This window comes from Strigops habroptila, chromosome 8 (assembly GCF_004027225.2).
Source record: "Strigops habroptila isolate Jane chromosome 8, bStrHab1.2.pri, whole genome shotgun sequence".
Classification (NCBI taxonomy): Eukaryota; Metazoa; Chordata; class Aves; order Psittaciformes; family Psittacidae; genus Strigops; species Strigops habroptila.
The window spans coordinates 1,179,957-1,193,561 of NC_044284.2; the positions used below are offsets into that span (position 1 = coordinate 1,179,957).

Here is a 13,605-nt window from a genome sequence, read left to right on the forward strand (position 1 = left end):
AGCTCTGGGGGTACCAGCTCCCTCCCTCGGCAGCTCAGAAACCGGTTATTTCTCCCCTTCGTTAACTGTTTTCCGATATGCATGTAAGTATTGTACAACTGGAATTACTTTCTTGAAGGAAATGCGTGAAAAGAGGATTAGAAAACCCCCAGTTTTATAAAGCATGCCATGAAAGGGGGAGTTGCAAACCCCATTGTGTCAGTCACCTGTGCAGAGCTGGAAAGCGAAATCCCTTCTCCATAGCCATAGGGATTTTGCACAGCACGTTAATAACCGTGTAGCACTTGCGCAGCTGTTTGTACCCTTGAGGACCATTCTCGTGTGGAATCTGCAATACCATGGCTTGGTATCAGACAGTAACTCATAGCAGAAGAGACTTGTAGAGCTCTTCTAGCCTGATCCCAGCTAAGACAGCCGACATGGGCAGAAACATGAGAATCCATGTACAGGGCTCACATTTGATTTTGGTTTTAAATGAGTTGATTATTGTTGTTAGCATTTACTAATATTTGACTTGAGAAGTTCATTACCTCTCCATGTGTGTAAGATGGGCAACAACTGAACAAGCAGCAATGTTTGGCTTCCCCTCCACCCCCCCCCCAAATAACCACATGAAAAGGTTACTCTGTCTGAAAGAGTTTTATTTTGTGCATTTCAGAAATAAGTGAATAATGACATCTAAAATCAGCTGTTGCTGTGCTAGGCAGACACATGTAGAACTCATCTTTCCATTTTACAGGACAACATGCAGCGTGAGAAGGATACATGATTTCACCTGAATTCAAGTTAATAATCTCTGAACAAATCAAGAGCTATTAACTACGAACACTGGTAACAGTCAAAATTATTTCAGCTGAGAGGAAGAAAAGAAGAATGTGTCAATACCATATAGATCAAGAAACACCGACTGGAACACATGGATTCACAGTTCTTACCAAGTTCTTTAGTTTATTGCTAAAACATGTTTTACTGATAATAACTTTGCATTACTGAGTTTCTGAGTGTGTAATATAAATGATACTAATGAATGAAAATACAGTTCAGGACCAGTCAACATGTCAGCTATTTTTAAGGGGATAATGATTTAGGTATAGAGTTCATCTACATGAATACGAGCCCATAAGTGTTAGATTTAACACTGCTTTCTTCCCTCTTCATTTTTGAACTGTCTCAACACAGTGTTGAGTAGCTTTGTGATAAACACCCCCCCCCCAAAAAAAAAAAATCCCCCAACAGTTACAACCTCAAATCTTACTTCTGTTGCTACTTAACAGCAAAGTCAACCACTAGGATACATATTTTTTCCCTATTTAACTATGCTCAACAAATCAGTGCAGAAGCAACATTATAAGTGGGCATGTTGAGAAGTTCCATAACACGTACTTTGGTGTACATAGTGGTGATTTAGCTTTAAAATTGTACTAGTGCATGAGGAAAAAACCCCTAGCAGTGACAAATACGCAGTCTCTATCAGCAGTGCAGTTTGCGAAGCACTGGAAAGTCATCTGGAATAACATAGGAAGGTTTTGATGAATAAGTTAACACTTCTTTTTTTCCCAACACTGAAAGAATGTTATTGCCAATGTGTGTAATTTAAACCTTTTTCAAAAGTCATAGCTCTTAAGATGCACTTCCAATTCGAAAGTGGTTTTATCAAGTAAGAACGATTTTTCCTGCCATATTGTTCCTGCTTTGTAAGCCATTTGAGCTATAAAAACATACCTTCAAATAACAAATGAGAACTAATTAGCTAGAAAAACAGTAAAAAGCTATTGATACACCTCAACATCATTATCAAGAATTTTGGAAGGTTCAGTAAATGATGAAAAATACTTTATATGCCTCTTCTGCAATAAAAAAGTGAATCTGTGGCTGACCTTTCAATAATGTTTTCAAACAAGTGACATCTCTCATGCATTGTGCTGAGAAAATAAAAGCTTTCCAATCCACGTACTTCAGCACTCAGAAACTGAGGTGCAATACAGACCTTGCCTGTTCACTTCAGCAAGGGACTTCAAATACTTACTAGCCTTTCAAATAAATAGTCTAAATCCAGCCACTTCTTACAATTCATCTACCTTCAGCCTATTAACTTGCCCTTAAGTGTATCTACCTATAACACATCTCCCTGAACAAGACAGCACACTTGCACTGGACTTAGGGTATGGAAACTTTAAAATGTGGATGTAGTAACAACTTGACATATGTGTTATTAGTGCATTATAATTACATCCTGTTTATATTTTTTCAGCTTGTGCTGTCTAACATTAAGAAATAACATTATCAGTTTTGCTTTCCCTCCCTTGTGATGTGGGAAGTGGTGTCACCCTCGCTGTCTCTTTACTGTACTAAGATGGAAAACTTACAGAATCATAGAGTATCAACAGGGAGTTGAGAATTACCAGCTGCACTCCTGTCAAACACCCTTCCACGTGGGAACACTGAACTGAACTCCATTAGGGCATACAGGCATCCAAATCTGAGAGAACATGGTTTGCATCACGTTCACTGGTGCTGTTCCCAAAGAACAGTACATAGAGGTAGCATGCTTGTTCTTACTGGTGTCATTTCAAAAGGCCTAGAAACCTCCTCTTCTCTTCTCTGGTTAGCCTACTGCTAATCTCTCTTCTCATTGCTGTTTTGTTTCCACCTGCTTCAATAGAGCTAGGATCTTTCTAAGAATAAAGAGCCAAGGTGACTATACCACTTCCATAAATTAAGCCATCAAGCACATTGACTTCTGTATCCTTGGCCTCCCCCAACATGTGTTGTATGCACATGCACACGTTTCTTATGAATTCCTCATGGGGAAAAACAGGTTTAAATGAAGTAGTAGGTTTCCTGCATGGCCCACAGTATTTTAAATTGAAAAATGGAGTAGTGTAGGCTATTACCTTATTCTTGCTCAAGTTAACTCTCAAAGTAGTTTAAGGGTTTTGGAAATTTTATATATAACTTCAAGGGTTGGTTTATTACAGCATTTGTAAATTTTATTTCTGGGGTTGCTTAATGGAGTATTCAACTGAACACATAAAAAACATCCTGTAATACAGTTCAACAGAGAGACAACAAGTTATGCCTTCATTAATGTATGGTGCCACATCACAAAGCATACCAAACTCAAAGCTATACGTTAGTGTATGCCCCTTTAAGCATGCATTTGCAAAACAGCCATTTACTCTTTAAGAGACAAAAACAAAAACAGAGCTGTGCTACTCATTTTTAGCTCAGCAAAGAGCTCCCTTTATTACATTAAGATTTTGATTTGAAAAGTCTAAAAAAACAAAGCTACTTTTAAGTTTGTGCATATGCTTAAACTTGCTCCTGAAGTAAAAGTTTCTGCATTAAGTGTGCACTGCAGTTTTGTTTGGTTGTCATGGCCTGATTTTCAAACACACCACCCAAGCCCCACACAGTTACAGGGCATGGGAGCTGCCGGCATTCAGCATCTTTGAAAGTCAGGACACAGCTTCACTGGTTGTGCAGAACAGGACATTTCCCTGCAGTATAAGCCAAGTGTTCACTTATGCCCAATAATAAGACCACAGAAGTTTGATCAAAATTAATCAACTTTTACAAGTCATAAAGGATTTCAAGGATAACCCCAATCGACCAGGCCTGAGTTTCACAGCTGAAAGGGCAATACTGTCCATTTTCATTGGTCAGCTCTGGAAGCCCTTTCCAGGATGACCTGATAGAAGAAAAACCAAACGAGTACTGTTAGGTTATACACTGAAATTACACAAACATTTCAGTTTAAAACCATTCAGAAAGTTATCTAGTAGGAATTGAAAACCATGACTAAAGGTCTTTTGTCCTTAAATAACAGCCACAGTTTGTACTTAAATAACTATGATTTGGTTTTTTTTCCCTGCAGCTGGGAATTGGTTTTTTTGAGGGTGCCTCTCTTTCAGAGTAGACTCTCTGCTACTATTAATGTCTGAACTTACACTGCTGGCATGCTGCTCCTCTTTCTCATTCGGGTAGTTGTGCAGTTGGAAGAACAGGAATGATATTAGAGATAACTGAATGGTATCAAGCTACACTTGAAAGTGGATTATGGTGGATTATTCGGTAGTACTACAAAACAAGACACTGGGACAAGACACTATGTAATGCAAAAAGTTGCTTAACAAAACCCTTTTCTTCCTCATGCGGTCAGACAAACCCTTTTGTCATGACCAGTTCTACTGAGTTAACTTTTATGGATACAAATAAATGCACGTTTGAAGTACTGCAGAACAGATTACATGGAAGAGCTATCAAGGGCAAGATCTTTATTTTGTTTGTTTGTTTTCATTTGTCTCAAATCCTTAAGAACTAAAAATATAACAGAAAAAGGGGAAAAAATAGCATGGGGTTGGTGGTTTGGTTTGAGGGAGAACTCAGAATACAAAGGAATATTTAAGGGCCATTAGCAAGTTCTCCTGCCTTCTCAGAATATCAAGGGTATTAAGATTCTGAAATACTGTCAGACTAATTTCCTCATTTCTAACATAAGAAATCCTAACTATACTGCGCAGTAGCTTATCTGAAACACAACAAGTTTCACCTCAACATGAGGAAGAACTTCTTTACGTGAGGGTGTCAGAGCCCTGGCACAGGCTGCCCAGGGGGGTTGTGGAGTCTCCCTCTCTGGAGACATCCCAAACCCGCCTGGACACGTTCCTGTGTGCCCTGCTCTGGGTGGCCCTGCCTTGGGCAGGGGTTGGGCTGTGTGATCTCCAGAGGGCCCTTCCAACACTAATGGTTCTGTCTGATCTGCCCCAATTTTATCTGTCACCACGAGCTCCTTCATGATTTTGTTTTGCAGGTTGTTTGGAAATATTTTTATTTTAAAAAACTCCTCACCAACATTCTTCCTGAAATTAACTTTTTGTATGAAATTAGATCCTCATTTTTAGATAAGGTTTATTCCAGCCAGTCTTTACGTAGGTGTTAGCAATTCTGCAGTCTCTAAAAAGCACTAGATCTCAGCTGTACTTCAAACCTGACTTGAGATCTGCAATAGCACTTACAGCAGTGAACTTTCTATATAGAAAACAGATGCTGTTGATACTATAGATATGTACAGATGCAATTGGATAGCGGATACCACTAGGCTGACTGAACATGTGGAATCTGTGTTAGTTGGTGTCTTACCTTTCAAGGTGAACATAGTGGCGAGAAAGAACATTCTTAACCATAACGACAGTTTTTGCATAGGTCCCTGGACTGATCAACTTGGAGAAGTACAATTTGGCACGAAGGAAATAGCCAATTGGCCACAGCCATTCCTAAGCAAAGAACAAAGAGAGCTGGTTAGAGCTGTCCGTCTGAAAAGGTAACAGCACTTCTTCTAAAGCTGAAGAAACTGGCTCTTACGGGTCCTTGGTGATAATTAAAACCTCTGGCTACATTATAGTTGTCGTTGTCAAGAGCATTATCATACACTCCACAGTAAACCATATCACTGCAAGGAAGAAAAAAAAGATTATACAAAGCCTTAAGAATACATAAAAAAAGACAAAGAAATGGAAAGCAGAAGTGACCCCAAAATTTGTCATGGCGTTTGCATTTAAGGATGCGTAACTTAGGGAGGTCTCTGACAGGTTCTGTGTTTTGCATGACAATGGAATTCCAAATACGGTTTAAACTAGTAGGAAAACTGTTCAAGTCTTGGAATGACTTGGCTTAGTAATTTTGCACTTGTACTTTCACTCAAACCGTAGTGCTGTGCACTGTATCACATATAAGTATGTATCAAGATGCAAATTCAACATCTCTTACAACACCAAATTTGACTAGCTTACTGTGTGGCATCCAAAACCACCTGGTGATTGTCTGCAGACATAAAATCAATTGCATGGGCTTTTAGAACAGCAAAAGAATTGTTCTGGAAATATTTATTGCAGCCTTATTTCACAGGTATGTAAGAAATAAGAAATACTACCCCCATGTGTCGAATAATTCCCACTGTCACGGTCTGTAATGAACATTTATCTCTACTGTACTTACTCTGGATCCAAGGTTTTCATGCCTAACGGACCAAGCAGTTTTTCCTCTGCTATCTGCAGAGCTTTCCAAGCTCTCTCAGGTGTGAATAACTCTGGGGCCTAATCAAATAATAAACATCTAATGAGTAAACTCTGTGCGTGCACACACGTAAGACTGCACATACAAATGTAGAAGAGCACAAAAAGCTCAAGTTTTATATTACTGAATCAATCGCTGGAACCTACAAGTCAGAGTAAGCAAGAAGACAGAGGCCATCAATGCTTTTTTGCATTTAAAATAAGCATTAACTTGCCAAGTATTATTGCTGAAGCTCTTCACAAACCCGATAAAGACAAACAACCCATGTTTTTTAGCCAGTTTGACAGGAAAAGCAGCCTCCCAGACCTAACCTAAAGAGACATGCTGAACGCAGCAAACACTGCAAATTGATCCTAGCTATACCTTGGACAGCAGGTTCATTTCGGCAAGTCTAGTCAAGGATGTATTTTTTAGGACATACTCCAAGATGGACCAATATTAAAAGCATGGAAGAGCTTTCAAAGTTATTCCAAGCAATATAATGCCAAGCAAATGGACCTTACCAGGCAAGCTTAGTTCAAGAATAAAGAGAATTTTAAGTGCAAATGCTTCCCCCTGCTGCCCCTCACTTACCACAACCATGGCTATTGTAAAGTTTGGCCTGAGTTGGTAATCACACCACGGACTGGAAGCTCCGTAGCTGTCCTTATAAATGCCACGTTTGTGAACGAGATTGGGATGTTTCTCATTAGGATCTGCTGGGTTCTCAGAGACAAAGAAGAGCCTTTCAAAGTGCTCTTGGATTTTTCTGTTCCATTCATCGTATGCGATGGTCTCCTCCCTTCCTGCAAGATGTTACATACAGGGGTTATTTTCTGCAAACAGCCGCAGTGGCAACACCAGCAGCATGTGTGTGTCTGGTTTTTACTGTTTTGCTTATTGAAGTTTTACGTAAGATACTCCTAACACAAGAAAGGCCATAGTAGCATTGCAAAGAGTTACTACCTAGAAGTTGAATTCTACTGCAGATGAACTCCCAACACATGCACAACTTTTTACACAGCTAGCTAGAGCAAACGGTATGAGGTACTGTGATCTATAGTAAATATTTAATGAAGTTTAAAATCTATACTTAATATTTCAGCATGGTAACATGTCAGCTCTTTTATAGTCCTTGGTATACATATTCTTGCTCTTTTGGACACTTCAAAGAGCGTCTCAAAACATTAGGTAAACAGCACTTAAAAAGCTTTCTCTTCATATATTTCCTGTATGGTTTTAAAATAGATTCAATAGCAGATGAATGAAATTTAAACCCAGTTACATGAGGTTAGCAAAAGCAGGGAATGTCCACACATCAAATTGAATCTAAAGAAGCTGCTTACAACTCTGGGACAAAAAAGGTAAGGCAACTCCTGTAAATAACATTTCTACATCTAGGATTATAATATTGCTGTGTACTGAATTCTAAGTTGTCTTACTCTAGCTGTGTATTTTAAGAAATCCTTAGGTGACAGGTAAGTTCATGACCTAAGCATCTGTACTGTCTAGGACTGATAGGAAAACACATTCATAGTTTCTAAAGGAAAATAAAAGAACCAGTAAGCTAACTGCTGTCCAATATTCTCCTTCACTGAAGAGTAAGAAAGCTTTACAGGGCATGTATATTCACTTGGGCTGGGTAAGCTCAAAGGAACCCTGTAACAGAGCAGCATCCCTCTGAAACATAAGGGACAGCTAAAGATATTTAGGTAAAAATTCAGAGGAAATGGCATTCCGTGTTGTCAATGTAGGGACAAAAAGTGTCTTGGGCATTTTATTTGGCATTCTTAGAAAGAATGATGTAGTCATCATAACAAATACTAATCCCATCACTTACATCCATTTTGAGAAATGTTATTAGACTCCAAGACTCCTTGGTAACCCCACACCTTAATACATGCAATAAAATATTTGAGATAGAGCAGACGATGTCAACTCAATCATTTTTTTTAGTAACAAAAGATTTTAATCACACAAGATTCTTTCCCAAGTTTTCCCCCTTTATCCCTTAAGCCTTCCTGAGTAGTTTGATAACCATCCCCAATGTTATATGGCCATGATTGCACCAGTCTGGTTATTTTGATACTCCAGTAATGCAAGTATAAGATGTGCCTGTTTTTACCATGTCTTTTTACAGTGACTCCGCGGAATGGAAACACATTTTTCCCAGATAATTCCAGCAACCAGCGAACAGCCGACTTGCACAAACCAATGATTTCCACAGCAGAGCCATCTCTAAAGTAATGACACAAAAAAGCCCCAAAATTACTTTAATAGCCACTCAAAGCAATAGGTAACTGAAAAAAATACATCTGTATCTTATTTAAACACTTCATTTCCCCCTATTCTTCTACTATTCCCCCATTTCTCCTATGTGAGCATCCCAAAGTTCTACAGTATTGCAGTGCTATGTGGATTGCAGTGATTTGTGAATAACAGCATCATCACTACTCATCATTTCCTCAATTGCAGTCAGACCTTCTTTCTTTCAAAATGAGAATTGAAAACGAGGAGTCCTTAGCCACTCCAGTCTCTCCTTGCAAGGCAGCTACTCCATCCCTTTGAGCTTTCCCTGCCCTTCTCCCTACCACCCTTATGATGCCCTTCCTGAGAGCAGCACTACATGGCACACTCAAGATACACTTGTACCTCGCAGGTACAAAGTTCCACCAAGAGGCAGAATAATGCCCTCTGTCTTGTTATAAAAACCTTTACTGATGACACCCACTGTTACTGGGTTTTATTAGCTTTTTTGGCTGCTGCTCTACACTGAGAGATGATTTCAGAAAGCTACCAATCGATTTCCTTCCTGTGTGGTAGCTCAGTTCTGGCAGCATTGCGTAGGCATGGTTTAGACTATTTTTGCCCTAAACGCATATCTTAACTTCATCCACACTGAGGCTTATCTGCCACTTTAAAGAACACTCAGTTTTATGTGGCACTTTTGAGTTTCATGAAGGGCCAAGAATAAAAGCAGCAGGCTGGGCCAATTTACTTTTGTTTAGATCAGTAGGATTCCACCCGATGAAGAAACTATGGAGGAAAGGGTGGAAAACAGGTGAGGTTTTCTATCAGCTAAGAGACAAGGAACAAGCTTGACTGCAAACTGGCTAAGAGACACTAATTTGCACAGATTTAAGATAATTTTATACCAGTGACGAAGAACATGAAAAAAAGGATCAGCCTCAAACCACTCAGTCCTCTGCTGTTAAAACTGTGTTCAACACAGAGCTTCTCAGCTCATCTTAGTGCACTTTGGTAACCTGGGTAATGTTTCTGCTGTATTAGATTACTCGTGTCAAAAGTGAAGCATTAAAATAAGCACTAAATGCACTTCTTGGACTTGCCTCTTTTGTCAGATGATATTCAGATAATCACCATATGCATAAATCTCATATTATATCATATTGGGTTTTACTGCCTGCTTGATGCAAAATTTCTCTCCAGCAGCATCACCGATTTAGCCTCTTTAGGGGCAGGTCCCTCAATCTCCCTCAATTCAATTGCCTGACTTGTCTTCCTTCAGTTCTCACCCACAGATGGCAATAGTACAGCACCAGTTTCACATCCAAAGTCAAGCAAGGATGCCTGCAGCAGTTTGTGAACACAGAGTTAAGAGCTTATTTTTAACATGTTTCATCTCAATTTCAAGAATTTAGATATAATCATCGAATCCCAGACTGGTTTGGGTTGGAAAGGACCTTAAGCTCATCCAGCTCCAACCCCCTGCCACGGGCAGGGACACCTCACACTAGAGCAGGTTGCTCCAAGCCCCTGTGTCCAACCTGGCCTTGAACACTGCCAGGGATGGGGCAGCCACAGCTTCTCTGGGCACCCTGTGTCAGCACCTCAGCACCCTCACAGGGAAGAGCTTCTGCCTTAGATCTAACCTGAACTTCCCCTGGTTCAGTTTGAACCCATCACCCCTTGTCCTGTCGCTACAGTCCCTGGTGAAGAGTCCCTTCATCATGTGGTAGGTATTTCTGAATTGTAAATAACAAGTATTCTAACAATTCAATTATCAATACATATCTCCTCTAGTACGTCTAAATAACAAAGTACTGCTAGTACTACTTGTACACAGTTTTTCCTAAATTACATTTTACTGCTTGAATTCCAAAGTCAACTCTTTTCAGGCAGCTAAGACCATGCTAGAAGCTGAGGGCTGCATCTGCTAAGAACACACCTTTCATTTTACTTCAAATGAGCAAAAACCAGAAAATAGCATTATGATTTTAGTGGTCACGAACTGTTAGAACATTTGAGAGATCACCTCTTAGATGTGTTAATGAAGGCACAGCAGGCCTCAAGCTGCGCCAGGGGAGGTTTAGATGGAGATTGGGAACAATTCCTTCCCCAGAGGGTGCTCAGGCATTGGAACAGGCTGCCCAGGGCAGTGCTGGAGTCACCGTCCCTGCAAGTGTTCACACCCCGTGTAGCCGAGGCCTCAGTGCCATGGGTTAGTGGTGGCCTTGGCAGTGCTGGGGAATGGTTGGACTGGATCATCTTAAAGATCTTTTCCAGCCTGGTGGATTCTATGTTTCTGCAGAAGAATTTAAGTATAAAAAACCTCCCAAATTTAAAGATCCCCCCCTTCCCAGCCTGGATTTTGTACCTTGGAGTAGCTGGAATTCCTTTGTTGCGAGCTCTGTCGCTCTCTCCCATTTTATCCATCCAAGTGCCACAATTGAAACGGTTCCCTCCAAAGACAAAGCCAGTTTCATGGTCAACACCTGCAGTTACATTAAAACCTGCCAAGCAAGAGTATCACGTGTGAAGTCCATATTTTAAGCAAAATAAAACTCCAACTTCTCCCCTCCTCTCCAGTCCAAACCTCCTAAATAAACCAACCCCCCTCCCTCCAAACAACAGATCAGAGGTGGGTTTCTGAAGGCAACTTTAGCTCGAGTGAAGGTTTATTTAGGATAACATGTACCACAACATGTAACAGTTGCTGATAATAAATGTATTTAAAGTAATATAGTTTTAGTTGCATTAAACATTATTAGTTTTTCAGAAACATAATCAAGAGCTAAACAAATATAAGATATAAACAGCATCTTTTGAATTGCATAGCAAGTGTTCTGTTACCTTCATCTCTCATGTTTTGATCTATCTGTGGACCAGCATTCCTTTCTCGGAAATTTATGCCTTCCATGTGTCGTTGCATTGCTTCCTGTATTACTTCATAAAGTGGCTGATCCTAGGTGGATTGCATGTTTGGAAGATACGTGAAAGGCAAGATGAAAAACAAGCAGAAAGGCTCTATCTAATGTGCAAACAAGTAGCGATTCTTCGCCTCTAGTTTATGATACTTGAAAACCCCCATCTATCATTTTCAGTAGCATCTTTGCCAATAGCAACACACTTCATACAATTTTTAATACTTTTAACTTTCCAAGGCAAAAAGCAAAGAACAAATTTAGCAGCTCATGGAATTTTTTCTCTCCATCCCAATCCCTGCACTTGCCCAATCATGTGATGCAGATGTAGCAAGAAGTGCCTAAAACGTGGAATTCAAATTTCACCATAACCACCAGATAGCAGCCTTTAACACAACTATATATTCCTAATGAAATACTTAAATCAGAAGGGATCTTTACCACAGTGCCTGCAGGCTGAGGAGAAGAGTCATCTGTTGGGTACATCCTAGAAACAGGACACCTGAGAATGTCTAATCCGTTTGGCACAATTGTGCAGTAGTCCTGGATACACTGAAGCCACCACCATACAGCATCTCGACAGTTGTACCTGGCATGTGTCCCCTGGCCAAGCAGATTGGGAATGAGACCATGTCTTAAAGTCCCACCAAATGCTAAAATGATGTTTCTAGAACAAAAGAAAAACAGAGTCTTGACTAAGTGACTTTCAAGGCCATTACTGGACTGAGAACAAAGCATACAAGTTTTTAGCAAGGTAGGTCGAGGAGACAAACAAGATCTTAAAGAGAGATGCCAGAATTTTACTGGTGAAAGCTACAAGTTCTCTGATGTAGTATTACTTCTTTTACAATAAAACCTCTGTTCCCTATAAGTTCCCCAACACGCATACATTCAAATCAGTCTGTATAAAACATACAACAGCTGCTGATATGACAAAGCTAGTTTGCTTTTTCATAGCTAATGATATAGAACCTAAACCCAAACCCCACCAAGGTCACAGGGAAGGATTTTATTGACATTGTTTACCCTGGAATTCATTCTGATGGGGGTTTGGGGTGGAATGGGGATGGAGGGCAGGAGCAGATGGGAATTTCCTATTAAGTTACAAAGAGGTGATGGCAACTGAAGTTATGAGAAGTTTCATTTGAGAACCCTTGCACACACCTTGTGGAAAACGGGAATTCCATCTAGCTTTAGAAGTGAATATAATCATACTAGTAGACTGCAGATCTTACTGCATGAGAAAGGTAATAGCTATCATAGAATCACAGACTGGTTTGGGTTGGAAGGGACCATCCAGTCCCAACCCCCTGCCATGGGCAGGGACGCCTCACACTAGACCATGTCTCCCAAGGCTCTGTCCAACCTGGCCTTGAACACTGCCAGGGATGGAGCAGCCACAGCTTCTCTGGGCAGCCTGTGCTAGTGACAAATGTACAACAGCATGAACAAACACCAACTTAAACCAGCCAGTTTTTATGTATGTATCATGTGGCAATCTCTCCCCGAATTAAATATTAACACAGTATCAAATCAACGCAACGATGATGCAGGTACATGTGAAACACAGTGACTTTGTTTAGGATAAGCAGTAGCCTTACAGGAATTAGAACTATCTTAATCTACACAGGACATTGGCTTCATGGTGCTAAGCAAGCAAGAGAAAATCATTTATGTAGTATTTTTAATTTCACTCAGGGAGAGCTCCCAAATCCATCCAGGGCCATTACAGTTTTATACTGCACATCAGCTGTTTCTAACCGCCTGTGTGTCACCTCAGGCTTTGAGACCATGCCTTTTTCCTGACTACCTGCAAACCCAGGAAGAACTAAGTCTAAGCCAGTCTTACCTTGCTTCTAGATAGCGCCCCGTAACCAGCATTAAACCTCTCAGTGCAATAAAGGTATCCCTTCCCCAGGAGCGGAAAATTCCAGAGGAAAAGTGAGGTAAACCTTAAAAAGAAAGGTCATTGTTCATCTCATTTGTTGATAGAGCGGAAATCTGCACGCACACGTGTCCATATAAAATAACCAGAAGTAAAAATATATTCACGTTTATAACGATTTTTCTAGATTAAGATATTGAAACAATCTCCCCAACCAAGTTCTTGATAAAAATCAAATAAAACCTCATTTTAGAACATCTGCTAGAATTTCAAGGTCATGCAACACAATTTCTCACCTCGGTAAGAGTCCCATTTTAATGAAGCTGCTTTGTAACTTAACCAAGTGCCATCCTTTTAATTACAGGAGCAGAAAGAAAACTAACAAACAAAAAGCCAGAACTATGTGAGGATTTACGCTGCTTTGTTAGCAGGGTTACTGTAGGAGGGCCATGCATCTCAGTAGTATAAAGAGGACAAGACTGGAGAGCTATGAATTTGTTC

The 13,605-nt window shown here is 40.1% G+C and overlaps 1 protein-coding gene across 5 annotated transcripts in view; it reads right to left on the reverse strand.

Moving 5' to 3' along the window:
- Positions 1-624: 624 nt before the first annotated feature.
- The window catches only part of AGL (amylo-alpha-1, 6-glucosidase, 4-alpha-glucanotransferase), a 38,928-nt gene continuing 25,947 nt past the window's right edge, over positions 625-13,605 (reverse strand). For 4 of the 5 annotated variants that reach the window (XM_030495747.2, XM_030495748.1, XM_030495749.1 and 1 more), the window contains 10 exons: positions 13,069-13,171; positions 11,661-11,886; positions 11,149-11,260; positions 10,673-10,808; positions 8,180-8,292; positions 6,649-6,860; positions 5,998-6,095; positions 5,365-5,452; positions 5,143-5,276; positions 625-3,691 (listed from right to left, as the gene is read on the reverse strand). In XM_030495747.2, the coding sequence (XP_030351607.1) occupies positions 3,574-3,691; positions 5,143-5,276; positions 5,365-5,452; positions 5,998-6,095; positions 6,649-6,860; positions 8,180-8,292; positions 10,673-10,808; positions 11,149-11,260; positions 11,661-11,886; positions 13,069-13,171 (1,340 nt within the window). In that variant the 3' untranslated portion in view covers positions 625-3,573. Of the gene's footprint in view, positions 3,692-5,142; positions 5,277-5,364; positions 5,453-5,997; positions 6,096-6,648; positions 6,861-8,179; positions 8,293-9,264; positions 9,646-10,672; positions 10,809-11,148; positions 11,261-11,660; positions 11,887-13,068; positions 13,172-13,605 lie in introns of those variants that run through there. The other variant, XM_030495750.1, reaches the window with a different exon arrangement.